The sequence below is a fragment of the Coloeus monedula genome (genome assembly GCF_965178545.1).
Source record: "Coloeus monedula genome assembly, chromosome: 23".
Taxonomy (NCBI): domain Eukaryota; kingdom Metazoa; phylum Chordata; class Aves; order Passeriformes; family Corvidae; genus Coloeus; species Coloeus monedula.
In genome coordinates, this window is record NC_138803.1 from 821,713 (window position 1) to 849,048 (window position 27,336).

Genomic DNA, 27,336 nt, shown 5'->3' on the forward strand with positions numbered 1-27,336 from the left:
CACTCCAGCCCTCCAGCAAACCTAATGACTTGTAGGGATGGCCAGAATGAAAGGCCTCCTGCTCCCCCTTTAGGGAAGGTAGAATTTCAAGGTGGTGCTTGGTTTTTTTTGGGAGATCTGCTGCTCTGAAGCCTTTTAGCATCCCTCCCCTCTGTCACTGGGCTCCTTGCTGTGCCTGAAGGGATTTATGGCATCCCTGAAGGGATTACTCCCATCCACAGGACGGACTGGAAGGAGGATCTGGGAAGCTCCAGGCCTGTCAGCCTGACCTCAGTGCCTGGTGAGATCCTCTTGGGTGCCATCACACAGCACCTACAGGATGCCCGGGGGATCAGACCCAGCCAGCGTGGGTTTAGGAGGGGCAGGTCCTGCCTGACCAACCTGATCTCCTCCTGTGACCAGGTGACCTGCCTGATGGGTGAGGGGAAGGCTGTGGATGTTTGTTTGGACTTCAGCAAGGCCTTTGCCACTGTCTCCCACAGCAAACTCCTGGAAAGCTGGCAGCCCACAGCTTGGACAGGAGCACTCTTTGCTGGGTCAGGGACTGGCTGGATGGGCAGGCCCAGAGTGCTGGTGAATGGTGCCACATCCAATTGGTGGCCAGTGACCAGTGGTGTCCCTCAGAGGTCTGTGCTGGGCCAGTTCTGTTCAATACTTTTATTGATGACATGGATGAGGGGATTGAGTCCACCATCAGTAAATCTGCAGGTGACACCGAACTGGGAGCGAGTGTGGGTCTGCTGGAGGTAGGAGGGCTCTGCAGAGGGACCTGGGCAGGCTGGATAGATGGGTGGAGTCCACCAATGTGAGGTTTAACAAGTCCCAGTGTAGAGTCCTGCACTTCGGCCATAAAACCCCTTCAGAGCTACAGGCTGGGGCCAGAGTGGCTGGACAGTGGCCAGGCAGAAAGGGACCTGGGGGTGCTGGTTAACAGCTGACTGGACATGAGCCAGCTGTGCCCAGGTGGCTCCTGGCCTGGATCAGGAATGGAGTGGCCAGCAGGAGCAGGGAGGTCATTCTTCCCCTGTACTGGGCACTGGTGAGGCCGCACCTCCAGTGCTGTGCCCAGTTCTGGGCCCCCAGTTCAGGAAGGACGTGGAGATGCTCCAGCGTGTCCAGAGGAGGGAGACAGGGCTGGTGAGGGGCTTGGAGCACAAGCCCTGTGAGGAACGACTGAGGGAGCTGGGGTTGTTTAGCCTGGAGAAAAGGAGACTCAGGGGTGACCTTATCACTCTCTACAACTCCCTGAAAGGTGGCTGCAGCCAAGGGGGGGTCAGTCTCTTCTCCCAGGTGACCAGTGATAGGATGAGAAGCTGCAGCCTCAAGCTGTGCCAGGGGAAGTTTAACCTGGATATTAGAAAAAAAATCTTCACAGAAAGAGTGGTTCAGCATTGGAATCGTCTGCCCAGGCAGGTGTGGATTCACCGTCCCTGGAGGTGTTTAAACAAAGACTTGATGAGGCACTCAGTGCCATGGTTTAGCTGAGAAGGTAATGTTAGGTCACAGGCTGGACTCAAAGGTCTTTTCCAGCCTAGTTTATTCTGTGATTCTGTGTCTGTGGCCTAACTCCAGTGCAGGGGCTCCAGGAATGCAGAGCTGGCTCCTGCCTCGTGTTTTGAGGCACAGTCTTTGCCTTCAGGTCCTAAAGGGGCTGGTCTTGTTTCCTGAAATGTCTCTGCCTTGAAATGTTTTGTGTTCCCTGAGCTTGAGTGAGTCCTGGGCCTGTGTAGTACACCAGAACTGTGGAATCCCAGACTGGTTTGGGTGGAAGGGACCTCAAGGACCACCCATTCCCACCCCCTGCCATGGGCAGGGACACCTTCCACTGTCCCAGACTGCTCCAAGCCCCATCCAACCTGGCCTTGGACACTTCCAGGCACGGGGCAGCCCCAGCTTCCCTGGGCACCCTGTGCCAGGGCCTCCCCACCCTTTCAAGGCCTCTTTGGGACTCCTGTTACTGCAAAGCAGTCTCATGGTCTGGTCTGTGGTTGGAAGGAGCGGGATTTGGCCTGCAAAGGAGCTGGTTTTGAGCAAGAAACAGCAAGTGCAGTTGGAGTCTGACCTCTGCTTCTGGGCTGACAAAGTAGCATTGGAGAAGTTACTGAAAGAAGCAAAATCATGGAATCAGAGAATCCTTGAGGTTGGAAAAGCCCTCTAAGATCACCAAATCCAAATATTTCCCCAGCACTGCCATCCACACCAATAACCCATGTTCCCAGATGCCACATCCACACAATTTTTGAACACTTTAATGGGTGGTGACTCCTTGCCACGTGCCGACCACCCTTTCCAGGAAGAAAATTTTCATAATATCCAACCTAAACCTCCCCTGGAGCAACTTGCAAAGTCTTGTATTTTCAGTGCTGAACTCTCTCCTCCTGTCCCTGTTCCCTGGCACCAGAGCCCCCCCCGGCTGCCCCCTCCTGTCAGGGACTTGTGCAGAGCCACAAGGTCCCCCCTGAGCCTCCTTTGCTCCAGCCTGAGCCCCTTTCCAGCTCCCTCAGCCACTTCTGGGGCTCCAGACCCTTCCCCAGCCCTGTTCCATGCCCTGGACACGCTCCAGCCCCTCCAGGCCTTTCTTGGGGTGAGGGGCTCCAAACTGACTCCAGGATGGGAGGTGAGGCCTCACCAGTGCCCAGTGCAGGGGGACGGTCACTGGTTGGTCCTGCTGGACACACCATGGCCAGAACAAACACCCCAGGTCCTTTTGGAGCCATGTGGAAGGACTGAGCTGGTTTGTGACATCATGGCCAAGACACTCGCTCTGTAAAAATGAATTACTGGCAGAGTGCATCTGTCTCTGCATCTTTTTCTCTGCTGAGGGGATCTGACCTTGGAGGCAGCAGGATTTGATGTGGAATTGTTCAGATATTGACCCATCAAATGCACCTGATGCAGGTCTCTGAGTCCTGGGGTGTGGAGACAAGTGATGGCATCTTTGCTGGGCATTCCTGGCATGATCCAAAGCCCCTCTGGCTGGATTTGGGTTCCCTTAGGTGCATTAACTATAGGGGGGAAAGGTGTCAGATGGTGTTGATTTTTTTTGATTTTTGGTTTTTTTCACCACTCCTGCCCCTCCCTTGACTTCCTCACCCCCTCCAACATGCCCAAAGCTTCTCTCCATGCCCAGGTGATATTCTTTCTCATCTTTGCTTCTTTATGGGGCTTATCTTGTAAAGTTTTCATTTGGGGGTTGTGAATTAGGGCTTTAAGTGTCTTTTCTGATCTTGTTTCCTTTGGTTTGAGTCATCGTTGGCAGAAATGAGAGTGGGTCATAAATTAAGTCACCTGTTGTGGGTCACTTGTGCTCCAGGGAGCCTTTCATGGAATCCCAGGCTGGTTTGGGTTGGAAGGAACTTTAAAGCTCACCCCGTTCCACCCCCTCCCACTGCACCAGGTTGCTCTAAGCCCTGTCCAACTCAGCATTTTCAGAGCTGCTTTAGTGTTTTGCCAACAGTGTTTTGCAGTGGAGTTGATAAGCCATCTGCCCTTGTGGATGTTGAGGAAAGTTTCACTGCTCATAACAGGGCAGAGCTCCTGGGGGACTGCAGCTCCTCCTGAGGGACAGCTCCAATCTCTGCTCTCTGTGAGCAGGGACAGGAGCCAGGGAAGGGCTGGAGCTGTACCAGGGCAGGGTCAGGCTGGAGATCAGGGAAAGGTTCTTCCCCCCGAGGGTGCTGGGCACTGCCCAGGCTCCCCAGGGAATGAATGGGCACAGCCCCAAGGCTGCCAGAGCTCCAGGAGCGTTTGGCCAAGGCTCTCCGGGATGCCCAGGGTGGGATTGTTGGGGTGTCAGTGCAGGGCCAGGGGCTGGATGTGATCCTTGTTGGTCCAACAAGGATCTGTGATCCTTGAGATTCTGTGATTCTATTCCTCCAATTCCTTTGGCAGAGGAAGGTGATCAAAGCAGCTGCTCCCAGGACAGCCTCAGCCAGGCTCTCCCTGCATCCTGCTGTGTCACACGTGATGGTGACAGCAGAGCTTTTGGAATGGCCCTGGCTCTGCAGCACCTCGGGGTCCCTGAGCACAGGACATGCCATGCTGGCCCTGCTCCCTCTGCCACAGCTGCATCTCCACCCCACTGCTCTCCCCTTGCTGGAAGTCCCTTTGCTCTCAGGCACATGCTGGGATTCTTTGGGTTGTCCCGTGCAGACTCGGGAATTGGACTCGACAGGTCCCTTCCAACGATGATATTCTGTGATTAATAACATTCACCAGTTCAGCCAATTCCACTGGTTGTGTTGAAGGACGGGCTGAAAATAAGAACAGCTATGTAACCTTATCCCAGAGGGCTCACTCCTGGATAGTGACAGCCGGATCTTTGCCAGCAGTGACAGCAGAGGGAAATCCCCCCTCACCTTGATGCCTTTTCCTGGTCTTAAAATCAAGAGTCAGACACGGTTAGAAGGGGAAAAGGGATTTTACCTTGGTATTTATTCTTAAGGATCCTTAGGTGTACATGTCCAGGTCATATGCATCGAGATGCACCCCGCCGAGTCTTTCCCTGTGTCTCTGTGTCTCTCTTCTTCCGCGTGTTCCCGTGTGTGTGTGTGTTCATCCCCCCCAACATTGGGTATAACATTATAGGCTTTTCTAATTAGCAGATCTATCAAATATTCCCCAATGAGAGGCTCAAGTGAGCCCCCCCTCCCCAAGGAACCTTCCTCTGGATGGTTCTATCTTGGTTTACAGAATGTGTTCTGGAGAGGACCTTGGGCTCTGGGGCACACTGATCCCTGGCTACGAAGCTTCTAAAATGTTTAGCCTCTTAGCTTAACAAACAAGTCCAAGAATGTAGGCAAAAAGCACTAGGAATACAGAAGCTGTAAAAAGGTATAACAGGGGTATAACAGGGGTATAAAAGAAAAGGCAAAAATCTTCATGGCATCAACCTCAGTACGGTCCCTCCAAGGCACGGGGGCTGCTGTGCCCTGACCGACCCTGGTGGTGCTGTACCTCCAGTGCTGGGGCACTTGTGTCCCACCACCTTCCCTTCCGCAGAGCAGGGTGGCAAACAGCCCTCCCTGGCTGGGGGGATGCAGCAAAGGGCTGCCAGGGAGATGCCTGACACCAGGCTGTAGCTGCCCCTTGAACTGGAACCACCTCTTGGCGATCCTTTTGGGAATCCACCTGATCACTGGGATGTGCTGAGCCACAGCTCCAGCTGAGCAGGGCTGTGCCCCTGGTGCTGTGCCCCTGGTGCTGTGCCCCTGGTGCTGTGCCCCTGGTGCTGTGCTTGAACCATCAGCAGCTGCAGCGAGGGGAGGGCAACCTGCCTGTCCTCCACTCAACACTGTCTTGTTTGGGATGGATGCTTATGGGACAAATAGCTGAGTTCTAGGCTGATTGGGTTTTTCTGGATAACTAAACTGTGTTTTCTCAGGCTTCTGCTGATGGGAGAAGTTCTGGGTATTACTCTTTGATATAAGTTTAAGGTGGTTTTTTTATAAAATCTTCTGAGTTTTTATATCTAAAAAAAATGTGCTGTCTGAGCTAAATCTAATTCCTTTCCCAGATCTAGACTCTGAGACCACAGAAATCTGTATCCTAATGTTTTTCATAATATTACACTGTTAAGTGAGATGCCACTTTAACAAATGAGATTTTGAATTCCAGGTCATTTACTCCTTATTTTATTGGGTTCATTAACAGGAACAATAATCACCCTCCTCTGTGCAGTAAACACTGGTGGGAGGCAGTGGAGCCAAGGCACAGGACTTTTGCCTATGATTTATTTTTTTCCTGGTCCAAATTGTCCTGTCAAAATTGCAACTTTCTTACTCAACTGGTTTTTCTTAATCCTGAAACTTCAAGCACAAAGGTGATGGATCCTCAAACAGCCCATTGGCATTTCAGACTTGGGATGAGTTTTGAATTTTAATTCTTTGTGGTTGAGTGGAATTGGACAAAGAAATATCCTGAACAAAATAAGCACTATGAGCCAGGATTTGGTGGGCCTTGAATAGAATTTCAAACATTCGTTTGCTTAATGTCTAGAAATCAGAAGTGGAAGGTAAAATTCTTGTGAACTCTCATGAAGTCCAATTTTAATTAAAATAATGGAATCATGGAATCTCAGCCCATCCAGTTCCACCCCCTGCCATGGGCAGGGGCACCTTCCACTGTCCCAGGCTGCTCCAAGCCCCGTCCAACCTGGCCTTGGGCACTGCCAGGCATGGGGCAGCCACAGCTGCTCTGGGCACCCTGTCCAGGGCCACAGCACCCTAAGAGCCAGGAATTCCTTCCCAATATCCCATCTAACCTTCCCTCTGCCAGTTTTTATGGTTTAAAGACCTTAAATGAGGTTTTTCTATGTCCAGTGCCAACTCTACCTTTCCAAGCTGCAAAACTGGCAGTGAATTTAGCCAGTCTTACTACTTTATATACACAAATTAGCTTTACGTGGTGGAAAACACCAATTCAGATGTGTCCCCAAAGAGGTGGAGCCCTGCCCTTGTAGGACACGTGTGGCTTTGCTGACTCAATCCTAAATACTGCACTGAGAAGTGCAAACCAGTTTATAACAGATGTAGCAGGGATTGAATTAGGAGCCCATGGTAAAGTCTAACTCAGCATCATTTGGTGCTTTCAAGACTCCAGATGAATTTTGGCACCAATTTTCCATCTCTGTAGGAACCCAGAGTGCCAAGAATATTTCTCTGCCTGTTTTTAAGGGTTCTTACCCCCCTGGACAACACTGTTTTAGCTTTAAACCTTGGAAAAAATTACCAACAGTCAGACAACAACTAGAAAATACAGTGGTGTGAATTAGGTGATAGACTATGATGTAAGATAGTCACAGGGTGAAAAATTTAGTGGTTTTAGGCTTCTCCTTATAGTAAATAGATAAGAGTAAAAAATATCAAAATGGAGGATTGTTGTTGTTCTCTAAACCTTCTTCTTCTTCTACCACTCCATATTCTGCAGTAAAAGTAGTTTGGAATGATTGGATGGAGAATTCCACAGTTCCTGCCCGTGTTACTGAATAATTGGTAGGAAAGTGAAAATAATGTAAGTTTTTAGTAACTATTGGTTAAAATGTCTTTAAAAAGCTGTGTAAATCTTGATAATTAGTCTTTCTCGCTCTCACTCCTACTTTTCCTCCTTCCATGCTGTACCTGGGTCACACTGGTGGCTCAGTTCCTCTGATAAGACTTAATAAACAATCTATCCAGAATGTTAATAATAATAAACAATCTATCTGGAAGCTTTGAAACTACAGAAGACGTCTCGCTTTATCTTTTAAACGCCTTGCAAGGACTTTCAGCAAATTCTCTCCCATCAGGAGAGACTTGATTTATGGCACAATAAAGTGTCACATCTCATGATATCTCAGTGGCAAATTTGACAAGAGCAAGTGCTCACAACATCCCTTTTGACAGGCAGTGGATGCCTCTGTCTGGCTGCTTTCCAGCTGAAGTGTCACACCAAGGAGCCAAACCACGCTCTTGAAGAGCAGACTGGACCAACATCTGACACATAAATAGATGATCATCTCTGCACACAAGTCTCTGCTGACACCAGACCTCAAAGTCAAACCCAAATGATGCCAAATGAGCAGGCAGGAGAGAAGACAGCTGAAATGTGTTCTCCCCAAAATGTTTGTTTGAAGCCTGTGGCTGTGGTTGGCAATTTAGAGGAAGCTGAGTTAGACCTTGTTCAATGTGCTTGGATTCAACATGAGGAAAAAGTCCTGAGCATGAAAAAAAAACCTGAGAGAAATTTTTAGCCTGGCATCTCATAAATGAGGAAGGTAAAGATCGACCTCCAGAAGCTGGGGGACTTTGTCAATTCAAAGGGAGCTTGAAAGTCTTGGCAAAAATTACCCAAATCTGAAGGAATTTGAATTTTCCAGGAGCCCAGCCAGCATCCTCTTGCTAAAAGGACCAGCAGTAAATACTGCTGGCAGACAGTGATCCTGGGAAATAGCAAAAACTTATGCCCGAAGCCTTTACCTGTCTGTCCTGGCCAGGTGACACCCAGAACATGCCAGATGCTGTATTCCCAGTTCAGTCAGACACCAAACCTTGCTCATTTTTTAGGATTAGGATCCAGGTGGGAAAAGAGGGAAATAGGAGAAAAAGCTTTTGACTGGGTAGAATGAGGTGCTCTGGTGAGGTACCTGGAGAGCTGTGTGCAGTTCTGGGCTCCCCCTGAAAAGAGAAACATCGAGGGGCTGGAGCATGTCCAGGAGAGGGAACGGAGCTGGGGAAGGATGTGGAGCACCAGCAGCAGCTGAGGGAGCTGGGGGGTCTCAGGACCCATGGGTGGTTCATTGTAAATCCTCATCAGGCTGAGCAAAGGTCAGGGAGCACTTGTGCTTTGGTGGTACTCCAGCAACTCCAGCAACCAGCCAGCTGAGTATAGAGTATAGACTCCAAAGGTGTTGGCCAACAAGCTCTTGAATTTTTACAGTGCACTTCCACAGGAGTGGTGGCTACAAGCCCTGAATTTTGTGCAGTTCACTTCAATGGGTCCTCAGCTCCCACAACAAACTCCTCAGAGGAGCTGGCTCACAAGCCACGGGGCCACTACTCCATCTCCCCACTCCCACAACCAACTTCCATGCAGAGCACAGGATGGAATATGAAAACCATGTTTTGCCCAGGCAAAGCAAGGGAGCAGCTGAGGGAGATTTAAACTCCAGAGGACCCTGAGAACTACAGACCTGTCGGTGTCACTTCAGTGCCCGGTAAAACTGTGGAGGAGGTTACTGTGGGAACGATGGAAAACCACCTGAAGGACAGTGCAGTCACTGGTCAACCAGAACAGCCTCATGAGAGGAAGGTCCTGCTTCATCAAACCTGATTTCCTGTCATGACAAGGTGACCCACCACCCTGCTTGATCCAGGAAAGCCAGCTGATGGAATCTTTGTGGGTTTCAGTAAACCTTTCAATGCTGTCTCTCCCAGGATCCTTCTGGACAAAATGTCCAGCTCACAGCTGGATGAACACATCATGGGAGGGTGAGCAGCTGGCTCACGGGTCAGGTACAAAGGGTGACAATGGCTGAGGAGACATCAGACTGGGGACCTGTCACTAGTGGGGTTCCACAGGGCTCCATCCGCAGCTCTGTGCTCTTCAACATCCTCATAAATGACTTGGATCCAGGACTGGAAGGGATACTGAGCAAGTTCACAGATGATACAAATCTGGGAGGAGCTGTTGACCCCCTTGAAGGCAGGGAGGCCCTGCAGAGAGACCTCAACAAGTTAGAGGACAGGGCAATCACCAGCCTATGGAGTTCAACAGGGGAAGGTGCTGGATTCTGCACCTGGGATGGGGCAAACCTGGCTGTCCGGACAGACTGGGGAACGAGAGGCTGGAAAGCAGTGCCTGGAAAGGGACCCAGGGGTCCTGGTCAGTGGCCAGTTGGACCTGAGCCAGCAGTGCCCTGGCAGCCAGGAGGGATGTCCCTGCCAGGGATGGGCAGGGAGCGGATTGCCCCGTTCTGCTCTGGGGCAGCCTGACCTCAAGGGCTGCGGGCAGTTTTGGGCACCACAAGATAAAAAAGACACTAAGCCATTGGAGAGCATCCAAAGGAGGGCAACAAAGATGGTAAAGAGCCTTGAGGGGAAGCTGTGTGAGGAGCAGCTGAGGGCACTTGGTCTGAAGGAGGCTGAGGGGAGTCTTATCACAGTTACAATTTCAATGTGAGGGGAAAAGGAGGGGCAGACACTGATCTCTTCTCTGTGAGCAGGGACAGGACCCGAGGGAATGGTCTGAAGCTGTGTCAGGGGAGGTTTAGATTGGCTATCAGGGAAAGGTTCTTCCCCAGAGGGTGCTGGGCACTGCCCAGGCTCCCCAGGTCACGGCCCCAAGGCTGCCAGAGATCCAGAAGTGTTTGGACAACACTCTCAGGGACAGGATGGGATTGTTGGGGTGTCTGTGAAGGGCCAGGAGTTGGACTCTCCCTGTGGGTCCCTTCCAACTCAGGACATTCTGTGGTTCTGTGAAATAAAGACAGAAAAGGGGGAAGGAGAGAAGAAGAGCAAAGAGTATCACCAGTCCTTAGATCCCACCTTGTTCCTGGAGCTCGGCTTGTGAGACAAAGAAAGTGAAAGTGAAAGAGAGGAAAAGAGAACCAGGGGGCCCAATCCACTTCCTTTCGTCGTTAAACCTGGGCAGCCTCTTATGTAAATTAGATTTTTCGTGCTGTTTTGTTCATGAATGTGCAGCCAATCCTTTGAGTCCTCCTCGAGAGGGGGGACTGAGCACGAGTCTCTCCACCAGCAGGGAGTGAGTTGGCTCAGCTCCACGGGACCTTCTCCTCTGATCACACTTCTCCTGTTGTGACAGTCACAATGTCTGAGACAAATCATGCCTGTGCCTGGTCCTCCGCAGGGGAGGACCTGGAGCAAAGGAGGCTCAGGGGGGACCTTGTGGCTCTGCACAAGTCCCTGACAGGAGGGGGCAGCCGGGGGGGTCAGGCTCTGCTGCCAGGGAACAGGGACAGGACAAGAGGAAATGGCCTCAGGCTGGGCCAGGGGAGGTTTAGTTTGGATATCGGGAAAAATTTTCTTCCTGGAAAGGGTGGTCAGGCCCTGGCACAGCTGCCCAGGGCACAGGTGGAGTCACCATCCCTGGAAGTGCTCAGGGGATGCGGTTTAGTGGTGGCTTTGTCAGTGTTGGGTTAACAATTGGTCTTAATGATCTTAGAGGGCTTCTCCAACCAAAATGATTCGATGACTCGGTGATTCTGGGCTGTGACTAGGATACAGGTAGTGTAGAAAAATGGAAAGAGATTCACAAGCACAAATTTGGGCATGAGCAACCCCATTGATGAGTTGCTGGCCAAGAAGTACCCACGAGAGCTTGTGAAGGCTCCCTCCTTGGCTGAAACGATGGGGTGTTCCTCCAGATAACCTCCTGATGTAGCCTAAGGGTTGAATTAGTGCAGAATCATCTCAGGCAATGGCATGGACAGACTGGGACCAGTCATGGTGCCTTTGCCTGGTGTCACGTGCCAGACACTGTCCTTGAGTGTCCCCGTGACACCTCTGTCTGTGTAAGCCCACCACTGGTTTCATGGCAGGTTCCAAACTCAGTCTTCGTTTATAAAGAAACAGTAATTCTGAAGATAATGTTTCAGGTGTATCAGGAGCCATAAAGATCAGAAGATGGTCTAAACCTTTGTGTCTTGAGCCTCAAGCTGTGCCAGTGGAGGATCGGGTTGGACATCAGGAGGAATTTCTCCATGGGAAGGGTGATCAGGCACTGGAAGGGGCTGCCCAGGGAGGTTTGGAGTGCCCATCCCTGGCGGTGTCCAAGGAATGCCTGGATGTGGCACTCAGTGCTCCCTCCTGGCTGATAAGGTGGAGACCATTCACAGGTTGGAGTCAATGGTCTTGGGGGACTTTTCCAACCTGAATGATTCCAGGATTCTGTGGATGACTTCACAACTGAGCTCTTTGCCTGGATGATGCTGTGCATAAAACAGGAGAAGGATGATTGGTTTGGGTGTAAATTACCCTAGTGAAGAGGAGGACCTTGGGGAGAGTGGGTGGGTGACTCTGCTCGCCCCCCTCCCAGCCGGGAATGCCTTCTTGGTGACATTTTGCATACAATTATTATTACCCATGTTAGCACACCATCATTATTATTATGGTTGTTGTTGTTGATCATCATCATCATCACTCTATTGGTGCTGGTGCATTTATCTACAGCAAGTCCAAACCTGTATTTCTGTTGTTTCAAAAATTCCTCCTGTTCGTAAATTTGTGATTATGAAAGTCCTCATTGAGCAGGACCAGACTTGTGGTGCCCAAATGGTCATGATCAGAAATTCAACCCAGCTGCTCCCAGTCCCTCTGAGGACCAGTTGGGACACAGGGGGATTATTTTCTGCCAAATTCCTATAATCTCCATGTGACACCAATAATTGTCATGGGCAAACACTTGGTGTTGGAAACATTCATTTAGTTTATTGCAAATTAAAATATATTTGGATGGTGAGAAATAAAGACAAGATTTAAACCACTTTTTCCCCAGGCTCAGTTTCACATCCCCTAATCTCTCTTTCCCTCCAGCCTGGGCAGTGCAGCGGGGATGGGGAATGGGGAATAGGGGATGTGGTCAGTCCATAAAAAAATCCTCTCTGCTGCTCCTTTTTCCTTGCATTTCTCCTGCTCCAGTGTGGGTGCTCCGTGAGATGGATGTGGTTTCTTCAGGACACAGCCACCTTCTCCTGTATTGCTCTGACACGCCTTCGTCACCACAATCTGGACATTCACAAATGTAGGTACAAAAATGCTGCTAGCGAGGATTTTCTTGCTATTTTCTGAGTCCGTGAGAGACTTTTCTCTCTCACAGAAGAGGTAGCAGAGTTATGTAAACAACCAAGCCACCTGCAACCTTGAAAAGTCTTGTTTATAGTACAGTAGAAAAATATTTTGACAATGGATGTTTTAGGATTTTAGCCAATCACCCCAAGGGGTGGCTGGTCCTTTGTCCAATTAGACTATGAAGAAAAAGTCGATAAAAGAGTTTGTAAAATAATTAAATAAATCAATCTTGCTGCACAATTCCTGCCTACTGGATCTTCTCTCCTCCTCCTCCCTATGGCTGCAGGACACGGTGATGTACCCTAGGGCCCAGGCCTTCGGTAATATGCAAATCTGGAGAGTTATGACTCATTCTCTTGATTGGGGTGGAGGAGGGTAATGGGGGATGCATTGATGGTGGAGTCCTTGGACATGCTCAAGGGATGACTGTCTGTGGCACTCAGAGCTCTGATCCAGCTGGTGACTGGTCACAGGTTGGACTGGATGGTCTTGAAGTCTTTATCAGCCTAAGTGATCCTGGGATTCTGTGATCCTGGTCATGGAGCAAGAGAGAGAGAGGACAGAGCATGAAAGGGTCTTCCAGTCTGTTCCCAAGGAACAACAGGAAAATCAGTGACAAGAGTCTCTCAGGCAGTTTTGTAACATCTCAGAATCCCAGAATCCCAGCCTGGTTTGGGTTGGGAGGGACTTTAAAGCTCATCCTGTCCCACCCCCTGCCACGGGCAGGGACACCTTCCACTAGCCCAAGTTGCCCCAAGCCCATCCAAGCTGGCCAATCTTCATGGATAACACGACACTGAGCACCGTGTTTGGCCACACTGGTGACTGTCAGAGTGTTGGCTCTGGGCTGGGGAAGCTCTGCAGCTCTGGGAAGTTGGGATTTGGGCTGACATGGTCCTGGTTCACCAGGCAGAGGGAGAACGAGCCTGGCGACACAGACGCAGAGACACAGCTTCCAAAGGTGCTCCTCCCCACGTGGGGAGCAGCCAAACGTGTCCCCAGCATTTTGTGCCACTTTGGCAATTTATGGCTGGTGAAAGCAAAATTTTAACAGGTGATTTTGAAACTCTTCCCTTCCATGGAATAAGGAGTCCAACAGTGCAAATCATGGAATTGTTGAGGTTGGAAAAGCCCTCCAGGATCATCGAGTCCAACCTGTGGCCAACCTTCACCTCGTCAACCTGATACGTTTTCCATAGAATATAATATATAATACATAATACAAAAGATATAAAATTATCATATATATAATATATATTTTATATATTTCCATAATATATAAGCACCTTTGATATATGTATTTATACACTTGTGTACACACACATTCACGCCTGTAGGTCCATGTGTTTGTACAGACTCTTTATCCTAATGTTACACCACAGAGTACTTAACAGTAGAGAATGTGATTTGTGTTATTTATGCTCCACAAACGCACACACTGCCAGGCACTCCTTCATTTCTCCCTGCAGCTATAATAACACAGAACATACAACAAAACCCCAGGACAGCTTATATCTGCCCCGTTCTGTGTGTTATGCAGAGTATTATTTGTATTTATTTTTAGTATTACACCCCACAGGGTCATGCTGTTGCCTCCTGTGGGGTACATGCTGCTACACTGGAATGTGATCTATCATTTTATATATATGTGTATAAAAACTGCAGCCTCACACAGCCTCCTTCTATGTACACGTGTAGATCTGTAGTCTGTGCAGGCTCACACACCTCTTCTCAGAGCCTCTATGGAATAGAACACAAAATTATATTTTATATATAGATATGCTTTGTGTAATCTATAATACAAATTATATAATATATAAGAGCATAGTAATTATAAAATGTTATTATTTTTTATTATAAATGTCATTATTGATCACTTTCATTTCAATGTATTATTTTATCACGATTATAATTATACAATTAAATCATTGTAATATTAGATATTACATTTTGTTATTTATTTTACATATATTATATATAATATATAAAGCTCACTGCGTGTGTTCACCCCACTCTCTCTGACACACACCAGTCCTTGCCCATATTATAACACTTATTTGCATATGCAAATTGCCTATTTAAATATCCGCCCGCCCTCAGCGGTGCTGTCCCGCGGCCAGCCCGCGGTTCACACACACAGGAGCAGGGCGGTGCGGGTGCCTGTGGGCGATACCGGTGCCCCCGCTGCCCCCCGGTGCCCCCCGGTGCCCCCGTGCCCCCCCCGCCCCTTCCCGCCCGTTTCCGCCCGCACCGGAAGCGCTGCCCCCGCTGTGCCGCTCGCGGCCGCCGGGCGGCGCCACTTCCCGGAAGCGGCGTCCCGGAAGCGGCGGTGGCGGGGGCGGGGCGGGCGGAAGTGACGCGCGGGGCCGCGGCGGGGCCGCCCCGCCATGTCCCGGAGCGCTGAGCAGCGGCCGCAGTTGTGAGTACGGGCGGGCCCGGGGGTTCGGCCGCGCAGGGACGCCCCGCCAGGTACGGTCCCGCCGCTCCCCGTCCTGCCGGCACCCGTGCGCGGAAACGGGAGGGCGGGGGCGGCGGCGGCGGCCCCGGCGGGACGGGCGGGGGGGCGGTGGGGAGGCCGTCGTCCTGTTCCTTCCCTTCCTTTCCGTTTCTTTCTTATCCCTTCCTTTCCCATCCCTTTCTTACTCATCCCTTTCTAGCCCTTTCTTTCCTTGCTCCTTCCCTTCCTTTCCATTCCCTTCCCTGCCCCTTCCCCTTCCACGCCTCACCTTTCCTTTCACCTTTTCCTTCCCTTCCTTCCCTTCCTTCCCTCCCTCCCTCCCTCCTTTCCTCTCCTGTTCCCTTTCCCATCCCAGGCGGTGCTGAACAGGCTGGGGGCGGTTCCAGCCCCGCTCCACGTGCGGTGCCGTCTCCGGCTCGATGCCAGTTGTGTTTTGGCTGTGTTTTGGCTGTGTTTTGGCTGTGTTTTGGTTGTATTTTGGCTGTATTTTGGTTGTGTTTTGGTGACAGGGGCTCTTGGTGTTCGTTGTCGCTGCGGCCACATCGCGGTGAGGGTGGAGTGTGCTGGAGGCAGCCGGGAAACGGGGAGTGGGGATATCAGAGGAATTGAACCTTTCACAGTCATGGAATTATTTCCCTTGGGAAAACCCTTAAAGATCACTGAGTGCAACCATTGCCCCAGCACTGACGTGTTCGCCACTAACCCGTGCCGCATCCACTCATTTTTTGAACACTTCCACAGATGGTGACTCCACCTCTGTCCTGGGAAGCCTTTGCCGGTGCTTGGCCACCCTTCCCATGAAGAAATTTTCCCCAATATCCACCCTGAGCCTCCCCTGGCCCAGCCTGAGGCCGTTCCCTCTCCTCCTGTCCCTGTTCCCTGGGAGCAGAGCCCGACCCCCCCGGCTGCCCCCTCCTGTCAGGGACTTGTGCAGAGCCACAAGGTCCCCCCTGAGCCTCCTTTGCTCCAGGCTGAGCCCCTTTCCAGCTCCCTCAGCCGCTCCTGGGGCTCCAGCCCCTTCCCAGCTCCGTTCCCTTCCCCGGGCTCTCTGGGGCAGCTTTACCCATCAGGTCCCTCGTTAGGATCGCACCGCGCGGGCGTGGCTGTGCTGGGATCTCCCTCTGGAGCGGTACCGGGAATTCTGCGGCTGCTGCCTCTCCGTGCCTCCAGGCCCGGTTTGCGCCGGGAGCTCAGCGGGCCCCGCGGCTCCAGCCGTGGTTTGGCTCCCGATGCCTTTCCTTGGCTCTCTGGAGTTCTCAGGGTGCTCTGCGTGCTCAGGGATGAGTTTTGAGTGATTTCTGATTCCCGGGGCTGCTGTGGGATCCCCGTTGGGTGATTCCTGATCCCCGTTGGGTGATTCCTGATCCCCGTTGGGTGGTTCTGATCCCCGTTGGGTGGTTTTGACCCCGTTGGGTGGTTTTGATGGTCGCAGATTCCACCAGAGGTTTTGTGGCTGGAGGAGGATCCTGTCACGGATCAGGAGAGCTGTGGTTCAGAACAGAGCACAGCGAGCGTTTCCTGGCAGTTTGCACATCCACAGCTATCTGTACTGCAGGGAATATTCCACAGTGGATGAAAGAGTTCCCAGAAACAATTACTGTCAAACAGAAAGTGGTTTTTCTGCCATTATTGAAAGCTTCTGGTTTAGGGTAAAACCTCAGGTCATTAGAGATGGCTTGAACTGAAATACTGGTCAGGATTCCTCCAAATTCAACATCAATTTCTTGATTTCCTTTAGACGATGGTAATGATAATAACAATGGTCATTGTATATTATTATATGTTACTATATATTTAGTATTGTCATTACTATTATTATTTTATTACAATTTTCAGGTAATCCATGGAATGAATGCAGCTATATAAAATAAATATATATCAACTGCATTCAATTAGTTTTACTTTGTCCCTGGGTGCACATTTCCAATTGACAAGAAGTTGTTACTTTGCCACTCCCTGGATCCAGCTGAACCCATTAAGATAAATTCTTTTGCTTCTCTGGTGTGGCCCATAGTCCCTGGTGATTTCCTCACATTTGTAGGTGAAAGTTGTGCCTAAAGGAACGGTTGGGAGTGAAGGCAGATGGAAAAGTAGCTCATTTCTTCCGAGGGGGATTGTTCCTTCTGACGACTTTGCAGGGAAATTGAGCAGTCTGTCTCTTTGATCTCTGCTGATGCGTTTTTAATGGCACAGTCAGGATTTCTGTGGGAATCGTGCTGGTGGTTGCACTGCATTTGGTGAATGAATTTATTTGGCAGAAAAAAGTATTCCTATCTTCTGAAAATATTCCAAGGGTGTTTTTGTTAATGGAAGCATAAAGGACAGAGGGTGAATGTTTAAATACTCAATATTTTGTGGTTTGTGCTGCTCACTGAGAGTAATGAACAGTGAGAGAAGTTTAGACAGTAAAACTGCTGTGTCTGGTCAAGAAAACAGAAATTCTGGTGAACTGAAGGAAATGTAGATTATTCTTAGTATTTTTCTGTCTTGAAATAAGTAAGTAAAGAAATAAATCTCCCAGTTTCTTTCTGTTCTCTCTGCTTTCCTACCTTCCTTAATGCCACATCCATAGGGAGGTGTTGGTGTTGCTGCACACAGACTGTTCACTGAAAGAAATCTCCTTTTTGGGTCAAAAAAATGTCATCTGGTTGACAGATCCCTCTATGAATGTCACAGAATTTTATTGGGTTGTTTTTATTGAATTTGGCCATTTCTCTGGTGATGTTAAATAAGGTTTCTACCAGTCCACCATTTTTTAATTCTTCCATTAACTTATTTGTCTCAAGTTTTGTTCATGGATCTGCCTTAGGCCTTTCTAAAGTATTGTAACAACACAATTATTTCTGAGCACTCATATATGAGATTTGAGGAGGTTTGTTCTTATGGAGTTGGGAAGTGAAGGAAGGTGAAGAGGAGAAAGAAAACTCTACTTCAGTAACGATGGGAGAAATTCCCAAGAACAACCTGGCAGGATACAGATTTCCTGTTGTCATTTTTTTTTAGGAAAAGAAATTAACCTGTTCTTTAACCAAATTAATCTCACACCCTAAAAAAGGGAATACTGAGGGAGTTTTTTTCATTCTGATTAAGAGATTCTTAAAGATTCATTAATTCAAAGAGCAGTGACCTGAAGACTGAAGTAAAACAACTTCTACCTCTCCTCTTCATCCCTCAAAAACGTATGGAGACAGTGCTTTATTTTATTCTGGTAACATGAAACTTCCTCATGGTTATTTCTTTGTATCACCCCAGAAAAGCTTTATGTGGAATTGCTGCAATGAAGCCTTTTTAACTCCCAGTGCTGGAAACGTGCAGTGCTCCTTTCTCTCCTCAGTCGAAGATGTTTGAGTCAATCTGGGTGAATTCCACTTCTTGGTATCTCATTGGACTTTTCCTTCTCTCTTGCCTATCCTTTAGCTTTTTGTCATTCTCCCAACGTGTAAATACCTGATATTAGTTTCAAGTTAAAGAATGTTATTTCCCAGAAAATGATGATTTTGGGGTGTCTTGCACTTTTTCATGGAGATAAAAAGCTGCAGTTGCCTTCTGTAATCATGGAAAGCAGAATGATCTGAAGTTCAGGCAAATGAGATTTTTTACTGGTGCTTTTTTCCCCCCAATCTACTTTAAAATTCCTGTTTGTAGCACAGTCAAAACCAGTTTTTAAGTCTGTCAAGATGGAGGTGAATGGTGGTTCCAGGTGGGAACGAGGACGTGAGCGCTGGAAACTGGCAGAGGAAAATATTGATGCAAATATATCTTCAGCTCATCTCTCCCTGTTTTTCTTGCTTCCTTTCCCTGTGATCTACTCCCCCTCCTCTTGCCCAAAAGTTAGAAGTGTTCCCTTGCTTTGACAGGTGGAGGAACGAGCCTCTTTGGAGGTTTCTTCTGCCCCTTGGTGCCAATTTGCAGCCGTAGTTAGTTGGGGTGCAGGTAAGTGCCTGTTTCTCTGTTCAGCAGCTCCACATTTGTGGGACTTGCTGAAAAATTCCTTCTGGATTTGCTTTTACTTCTTATATATAGAAGCAAAGTTGAGGCTGTAGACCATGGAGTTATTAAAGAAGTGTTGAGAGATTCAAAGCACAGTCCAGGAGCTGCTGCTGTTCCTCATTTGTATTGTCAATAGTGCTGGGAGGTTTAAAGTGCTCCAAAAGTCTTTTTTCCCTGCTTTAGTTATGTTCAAACACACAAATATTTCTACTTCCTCTTCATTTAAGCAAAACTGTTTTCTGTCAGACTGTTGCCTGTCAGTGCTAGTCCATCTCAACTCTCGTTTCTGATTCCAAAACATCCAACTCCATTTTGCTCATAAGCCCTCCTGTGACAGCTTCCATTAGGAACCATGTGGTATAATGCCCATATTTTAATTTTCAGTACCTTAAAACCAGAAGTACTGCAGAATTTCCTGCCCACTGCACTGATACCTCATGTAAAAATCTCCATTTTCATACCTTGTGCCCAGAAATGAGGCATTGTACCAAAACACTGGGGGTGGGAGTTAATTCCAAGGTCACAGCAAGGAAGGCTCTGTGTATCTGATGGCTTTGTGTGTTGGGCAGACAGTAGTGGGGTGTTTGTGTCAGCCCCCAGGGGATGTGGCTCCCAGCAGGAACCGCCCAGCTTTGGGAGTGAAGAGCATTCCTGTGACTTCCCAGCAGGTGGGAGAAGCGAAGGCCGGCTGACTCCTGAGCAGCCACAGGGCTGGGCCGCAGGACTGAGCCCTCGGGCCCTGCTCCAAGCTGAGTCAGAAGCCCCAAAAAGACAGAAAATTGCCCATTTCAAAGCTACCTGGCAGAAAGCAGAACACAGCCCTGATGTCATCGGGGTGGGACTGGGAACTGCTGCCATGTCCGTGGTGTCACAGCATTTACTGACACAGGAAGTCGATGGGATGGCCGTGGTGCTCTTGGTGACTCCAGCTGGAGTTGGCAGCTCTGCTTTTTAATCGCTCTGGATCTGCTCTCACAACTTCCAGTGATTTGGTCTCTTCTTTCTCAGTGAGGGCAGCTTTGTTTGCCCACACGTGTCTCTGCAGTGCTTTGGGCAGTAGATTGCTCTGCTCGGAGTCCAGGAGTTCTTTGCAGAAGAGCCTGCATTGGGCAGACTCCCCTGGAGTGGGAGAGGTTCTTTGTCCTGCCATGGACTCGAAAAATCTTGGCATTTGGAGCAGTCACAACTAACTTGTGTTTTGACAAGATCTGTCTGTCTCTTGGTGAGTTCTTACCTTCACCTGCAAGAAATCTCTGTTTTCTCTCCAGATGTCCCTGGTGCTGTTTCCATGTGTTCCTCCTTGGTTTTGAAGCCTTTTCCTTCCTAGACTTAGACTTCTGTTCTCAAAAATGTTTATAACCGAGTATCATTTGAGAGTTTTCCATCTCTTTGAGGATGAACCACCTCTGTGGTCTGTATCTGCCTCAAGAATGGCCAGGCAGGTGCCAGGGAGGCACAGGAGCCACCTCTTCCACAAAATAAACACATCCTGTTTCCAAATTCCTTTGTTGTGTCTGAAGTAGTTTCTGCTTCTCTCTTGCCATGCAGCTACTCTGCCTGTATTCTTCTGAAGCCTTCCTGAAATTCATAGTTCATAGCACTCAGGAGGGTTAGAAATAGTAACAGGGAGATGGGAAAGGGGAAAATAAGGCTTCTCTAGGAAATTGGGAGGTAGTGGTTTCATTTTCAGAATGAAAGGCCCTGTGAGGGGAAGAGGAGGGTAATGTGAGGTGTTTTCTGGGGTCTTTTAACTTACTTTTAATCTGAAAAAGATGTCATTTCTTGCTACTCTGGGGTGTAGAAGCTGGACACTATTTTCAGACAGTCTGAGATGGTCTGAAATGGAAACCTGGGTAGGTCAGTAGGAAGCTCCTGAAAATTAACTCAGGCATTTTCCAGGAGTTAATCTGCTTCAGCCCTGGGTGTAGAGTTCACTGATGCTCATGAATTAAAGTACCTGTGCTTGTTCACTTACACTGCCTTTCATTTTTCTCTCTTTTCCCTTTTCTTTGTTAAGCATTGCAGGCTGTATGTACCGAGTCGTTCAGACAACGGGACCAGATGGAAAAAACCTTCTGAAATTGCTTCCCATTTCTAAGACTTCTGGAAGCTTTGTGCCAGTAGTTCAGTCTCCAGCCATGCCAAATAATTCTAACGCAAATGTTTCTAGCCCAGTCCATCTTACTTTTAAGACACAGCTTGGCAATACTGCTGCGCCTTCATCTGTTAAGATACCTATTTTCCAGCCTCCTAATCCTGGAAAGATTATTCTTACGAGGACATTAGACAAGCAGGAGAGTGTTAGGACAGATTCTGAAAAGGAAAGCTCGATTCCAAGTGCAGCTGCCAATGGCCAGAGCAGCTGTGTGTCTGTGGATGGAGTGTCCTTGCAGAACGTGGCCATCACGAGCTCCTCTCACCAGAGCAGCACAACCTACATGGTGGTGAACACCAAACCCGTCCCAGTGACTGTCAGGTCTCCAGCACTGCCCTCCGGACACCACCTCCAGATTCCAGCTGATGCAGAAGTGAAATCTGTCCCAGCCTCTCTTTTGCCACCTTCAATACAGCAAAAAATCCTGGCAGCTGCAGCCACCAACATGTCTGGAGGGGCTGACAGTACAAAAATGCCGACGGTGATTTACGTGTCACCCGTGAACACAGTGAAAACCTCCCAAGTCCTGCCCACGCACTTGCAGAGCTTTTGCCCCAAACCTGCCACGGAAGTTTCAAAGACACTGATAGTGACAGCTGCCCAAAAGGGATCTGGTTCTTCTCCCGAGCCAGTCCCATCCGAGGGGCAGCAGTGCCAGCAAACTCCCATGAAATGGATCGTGCAAGAAACTGCCTCGCTCTCAGCAGCTTGTCTCATCCCTGTAAAGTCTTCAAATAATGTGGCTTCCAAGATCCTGAAAACTTTGTCAGACACAAAGAATGTAGAAGTTAATCCTGCAAATATTTTGCCACTCTGTTCTAACGGTCCTGGTGGAAGCCAAACCAAAATCACACCTTTAAAAGATAATGCTCTGGTCATGTACAATGGGAAAGTCTATTTATTGACCAAAAGAGGCTCTGATGTTCTGTCAGCCCAGGCTGACAAACAAACATCTTCCTCTTCTGATGCTTCACTTAAAAAGGAGACACCCAAGCAAATTGGTTCTGCTGAAGTCAATAAAATAACCAGTAAAGTGGTCAATCTGGTGTTGTCAAAAAGCAAAGGAGTGGTGCTGTCTCAGAAAGACCCAAAACCGTGTACAGTCTCCAAAAATTCATCACCAGTTGGCTTAAGAAATGACTTAAAATCCACACCTGCAGCTCTGCTGACACCAAGTGCTAGTCAGCAGGATTCCAGTGTAATGCAGAGACAGAGTTTGCCCTTCACCAAGAGCGTTTCTTGCAGTGGAGCGACCCCAGTTGCAGCAGTAGGGGTGCAGGAAGGTGTGTGGCAAAGTGGCAAAGACCTGAGTCATTCCCCGAGGGCAGCAGGGCCTGTGTTACCTCAGGCTAAGCAGGAATGTGCTGTCAGTGAAGACTGGCCAAAGGTAATAAATCATAAACATGCCACCCCAGTGTCTGGTCAGTGGTTCTGTGGTCCTGGTTTTAGGTGGATAAAATGGCTCTTGATGAGTTCACACATTTTCGTAACCAGGTATCCTGGAAATGCAGCTCTAAGGTTGGTTCTAGTCAATAAATGGCCTATTTCCTAATAATTTTGCACTGTGCAAGTGAGAAATGCATAGAAAAGAAAGGGGCAGAGGTAAGGTAGCTTTTGATTTCCTCCTGAGATAAATGATGAGCAATAACTGAACTCCAGGGAGGCTGTTCATGGTTTGGGCTCTTGGATGTTGATGCCACATGCTTACAGCACAACCTTAGGGCTGTAGGGGTGATGTAGGGTAGAGAAAGTCAAGTTTGCATCTCACAAGAGGAGAGTAAGTTGGAAGGGCAGAGTTTGTCCTCCAGAGACAACTCGGGTGTAGCACTGTCGGCTCCAGCCTCCACCTGCTCTGACAGCCACAGGCAGGAGCTGTGTTTCCTTCCTCCCCTGCCCTGGTGGGGAGGGATCCACCTCCTTCACTCCTGGCTCCACATCAGGCAGAGGGAACTCTTGAGATCCTTAGTGGCTGCATTGACATATTCTTTTAAGATCATAATGTTGAAAATCTGTTAGAAGTTGTAAGCCTCCAATCCTACAAACTCCCCATGCAGGATTGGTGGTCATGTTTTTAGTAGCTCCAGAGGCCAGGATGAATTTGTCTCCAGAGAAAAAAAATAATTCTGAAACTTGTTTGTGTTGTCCAGGCAGAACAGAAAAGACACAGCTAAGTGTATTTTTGCAAATTTTAGACATTTAATTATTGCAACAGACTGTAAGACAGCTTTTTTATTGTTCCTCACCTGAAAAATGGTTGAAATACCATTTATTTTCCTCAGTGCTGTGTGATGCCAAGTGTCAGCGTTTGCATTTGCTTTAACCTTGGTGAGAAATAACAAATTTGGTGCTCTTGTCCCTAAATTTGCAAACCCCTGGATTGCAGAGTAAGGACACTACCTGCTCTTCCCTCCTCTTTCTTTGCTATTTGAAGGGGTAGAACAGATGATTCTCTTGTTGCTTCTTTTATTTTTGTGGTTGCTGGTTGGCCTGGACATTTTCTGGATGTTCCACAATGTACTTGGAGTGTTAAATAACGAGTGTTAGACCTATGATAATTTGTGTATAATTTATCACAATTGGCTTTCTGTGTTAAATGTTGCCTGTGTTAAATGTAGCTCTTGGAGAATGGCAGACAAAATAAATGTTCACCTGTCTTTCTAGTACCTATTTTTTATATATTAATATATTTTATCTATTTATGTGTAGAGCGAGAGAGTGAGAGAGTGATTGATGGCTCTCTCACTGCTTCTGTATTTCAGATCCAATGTCAAAAGATGGATTCACCGGGAAAGGTTATTCAAATCAAACACCAAGAGCACCCACACTGGAAACAATACTTGGAATTAAGGAAAAAATTTGGTCTCTTTAAGGAGGAGAGAGTTTACCTTACAAGAATACCATTAAGGGCCGTCTGTGAGAATCCAGAAGAAAGGGTTTGTTCCAGTGAGAGCTTGGAAAGGAAAAATGGTTCTTGCAGTTCATCCTCATTGGATGTGGAACTATCGAATCATCATCAGGAATGTGTTAAAGAGGAAAAGGTATCTGGGATTTTTCAGTGCTAAACACACTCAGAAAGCAGTGTATGGTCAGTCAGTGCAGAGCTGGGGGTGTTTGGAGCCTCCCACCTCTGGATTCTCCAGGAGAGTCAGGAGTTGTTGGGATCTCTGTGAGAACTTGTTTGAGATTTCTGTATGATTCGAGCACCATCTAGGAATTTTTATCCTCAGTTTTGGGTTCTGGAGGAAACTTGAACAACAAATTCTTTGGAGAAAACTGTCCCTGCTGGTGGTGATGGTCCTAGTTGGAATAGGGACCAGACCTTGGTATCCTGATTTATATTTAACCCTCTGGAGATGGTTGTGTTTGTCTAGCAGTGCAGTGGCTACAGGCAGAGGAATAGGTTTGTTAAAAGAAATTTACTTGTAGATCTGTCCAATCTTTAAAATTACAAATGTTGGTTTGAACTTTGTCATTGGTTGGGTACTTCTGGAAGGAAGAACTTCCATGTTAATGCATGGAAAGGATTTTATCCATCCAAGTATTTCTGTTCAGCCACATTTTCTTCTATGGGATTCTACTCAGTCAAAGATTTTCTCAGGTTTTACTAATTCAGTGCTAATAATTGGGCAGATCCATGGCTGCTGTTGACATTCACATTAGCTTTAACCCATCCATCCCAAGTGTCCAAGGCCAGGTTGGATGGAGCTTGGAGCAACCTGGTCTTGTGGGAGGTGTCCTTGCCCATGGCAGGGGGTGGAATGGAATGGGATTTAAGGTCCCTTCCAGCTCAAACCAGAATGTGATTCCATGATTCAAATAATAAAACATCTGGGAGGAATTGAATCTGATAGTGGACATTACTTCTCAGATTGATGTTTTGGAAATGCAGACATGAAGAATTCTTCTACACTGAATTTTCCCGTCAAATTAGAAAGGTTTTGTCTTGCAGTAGTGTTAACTTAAACAGCCACAGGCGATGATGGACGTGCCCAGGAAAGGCAGACATGCAGTGTTGACTAAGGAGGGAATTCAGTGTTCTGGAATTGTTAACTGGGAATCTTTACTATAAAAATATCAAATGCAGAAATATCTTTGTTCTTTTGCTGAAGGAAACTTCTTCTGGGCAGTAATTCTAAAAAGCTTGCAACAAATAACTCGTAATTTGTGCTTAGAGAACTTGGTGTTATAAAGTAGCTGATGCCCAGTTTAACAGAAGTGAATTTTGTCTGTTTCTGACTGTGCAGATAATTGTGGATCTGGAAGAGGATTTGACTAGGAAAAGGAAATCCTCACCGTTGTTGGACAGTGGCAAGAGAAGGAGAACCTCGATCAAATCAGCCACAAGTCTCAGTTTAGAGATCACCAGCTCAGGTTCCAGTGCACTTAGCAGGAGTGTTTCACCTCCCCCAGCCTCACCAGAGCCAAGCGTTCCCACCGGCTCCGCTGCAGCGTCCCGAGGGAGGGACTCAGAGCAGGACACGTTCCCCAGGTACAGTAACACTACCCAGCCAGGGATTTCAGTTTTAGTGACTTCTGAAGAGGATACTTCGGTTCTGGAAGGTTCTTTCCGAGATGATGCCTTCCCTGTGGCTCTCCCGGACCTGGATGAGACAATACGGGATGAAAAGATCAAGCGGCTGAAGCAGCTCCTGCGGGAGCGGGAGGCGGCGCTGGAGGAAATGCGTCGGGAAATGCAGCAGAGCTGAACCTCCCCCGGGGATCCCAACCTTGTGCATCACCTCTTCAGTGGCTTCAAGAGGAAATCCCTTGCTTAAATGAATATTTCTGGTAGATGGAAGAACTAGGTGGAGTTTAAGTATGTGTGTATTTAGAGAACTCTAGGTTTCTGCTAAATGCCAGAAATAAGAAACTTGGACCATCAAATTCTACTACTGGGACACAATCCAAGAGCACAGACCAAGGGCATTTTTACCAGCACATTCCCCATATGATGAATAGAGGGGTTCTGTATTAGTCTTAGCAAATAAACTTTCCCCTTTGGAATTCCATGGCCTGGCTCTTAGAACCCGAATGCAAATTGCAAACCCCAGCTGTGGATACTTTTTTGTTTGTTTTTCTCATGTGCATGAGAATTTTGATGAATTCCTGAAAACTGTCAATTTTCAGAAAAGGTCAACAGTCAGTGGTTAATAAATGCTATTTAAAGGATCTGGGAATTAGACTTTAGGCAGTAACAATGCAGATATTTATACGAAACCTCTTGCAGATGTGAGGACAGAGGCAGGAGGAGCCCTGTGACAGTTTGGATTCATGGCTCTCCCTGTCATTATTGTGAGCTTTTATAAGGCCATGGTCAGCTGTGCAATGTGGAAATGTGGTTGTGGGGTTCTTTTGGAAGGGTGGGATGTATTTTTTTAAACAGAATTCTGTTAATAATAATTTCTTGAAGCTAAAAGACTTTTTATCCCTGGGTGGTATCTTTAACAATCCTTAATGAGTGTCTTTTAATTTGTTGTTGTTTGAACATGTCTCTTGCCACCATCAGTTGATGGTACCTTAGTTTGTCTTGTAGGAGGGGATGTGCCCTCAGACTGTCTTTACATCCTAATTTTTGTAGAACTTTTTGTGTGTTTTCCCACCGTGCTCTGTTGTATCTGTAGGGACACCTTTCCTTGCCCTCTGTTGTTCATGTCTCTGATCCTTGCAGGTTCCTTCTGCAGTTTTTCAGTTTCCCTTCCACCAATTAATAACTTTTTTTGCCAGCAGAGTTTGACATTGTTTTGTTCTTGTTTGTTGATGTTTATGTTAAACATCACCAGCCCCAGCAGAGCTCCGCTGGGGATTTGTGTTCATGGGAGGTTGTTTGTTACTGTCCTTATTTCTGGTTTTATTCTTATTTTGTTTCATTTTAATCAAATTTTCATCTGCAGAGTTTTCATTTATTATCCCATGGATGCCCAGTTTATCTGTAGGGTTTTGGTGGAGGATGAATGTTTCTTTGGGAGCTTCGACTGTCTCAGTCCCATATTCCTTAATTATGTAAGTTTTGACAGTGTGAAAAATTCCAGGGGATTGAAGAGGCAGGAGGGGTTTTTATAAGGTAAGAAAAAGGAAATTCCTGCTCTGAAAAATCACAGAATCAGAGAAGGGTTTGGGGTGTAAAGGGACCTTAAAGCTCATCCCATTCCACTCCCTGCCATGGGCAGGGCCACCTTCCACTATCCCAGGTTTCTCCAAGCCTCGTCCAAACTGGCCTTGGACACTGCCAGGGATGGGGAGAGCTTGGCCTAGACCAAGGTGATGGACCAGCTGCAGGTGGGTGAGGAGAGAAGGTGAATCATGGAAATAAACTCTGCAGTGACTGAGATTGCTCGGTAGGAGGGAAGTGTGGTGGAACAAGCAGGTCGGGGTGGTACTGTAGGTATCCATGGGCTCACCGTGTATGGAATGGGTGTTTTGTGACAGAATTGACCTTGGCCAGGTCCCAG

The 27,336-nt window shown here is 47.9% G+C and overlaps 1 protein-coding gene across 5 annotated transcripts; it reads left to right on the forward strand.

The window, feature by feature from the left end:
• Window positions 1-14,657: 14,657 nt before the first annotated feature.
• On the forward strand, window positions 14,658-25,896 carry LRIF1 (ligand dependent nuclear receptor interacting factor 1). Of its 5 annotated transcripts, XM_082296307.1 has the most exons (5): window positions 14,681-14,703; window positions 18,600-18,675; window positions 20,750-22,274; window positions 23,647-23,925; window positions 25,132-25,896. In XM_082296307.1, exons 3-5 carry the CDS (start codon window positions 20,763-20,765, stop codon window positions 25,591-25,593), a joined length of 2,253 nt encoding a protein of 750 aa, XP_082152433.1. In that variant the 5' UTR covers window positions 14,681-14,703; window positions 18,600-18,675; window positions 20,750-20,762; the 3' UTR covers window positions 25,594-25,896. The 5 variants fall into 5 exon arrangements, with proteins under 5 accessions (XP_082152435.1, XP_082152432.1, XP_082152436.1 ...); XM_082296309.1 differs by lacking the exon at window positions 18,600-18,675 and having other exon boundaries at window positions 14,658-14,703; window positions 20,758-22,274; XM_082296306.1 differs by lacking the exon at window positions 18,600-18,675 and having other exon boundaries at window positions 14,660-14,703.
• The last annotated feature ends 1,440 nt before the right edge of the window (window positions 25,897-27,336 follow it).

Coding starts and splice junctions, on each gene's coding strand:
- LRIF1 (XM_082296306.1), top strand. CDS start 14,672: ATGTCCCGGAGCGCTGAGCAGCGGCCGCAGTT. Junction 14,704..20,749: donor GCTGAGCAGCGGCCGCAGTT/GTGAGTACGGGC, acceptor TTCTTTGTTAAG/CATTGCAGGCTGTATGTACC. Junction 22,275..23,646: donor TCAGTGAAGACTGGCCAAAG/GTAATAAATCAT, acceptor TCTGTATTTCAG/ATCCAATGTCAAAAGATGGA.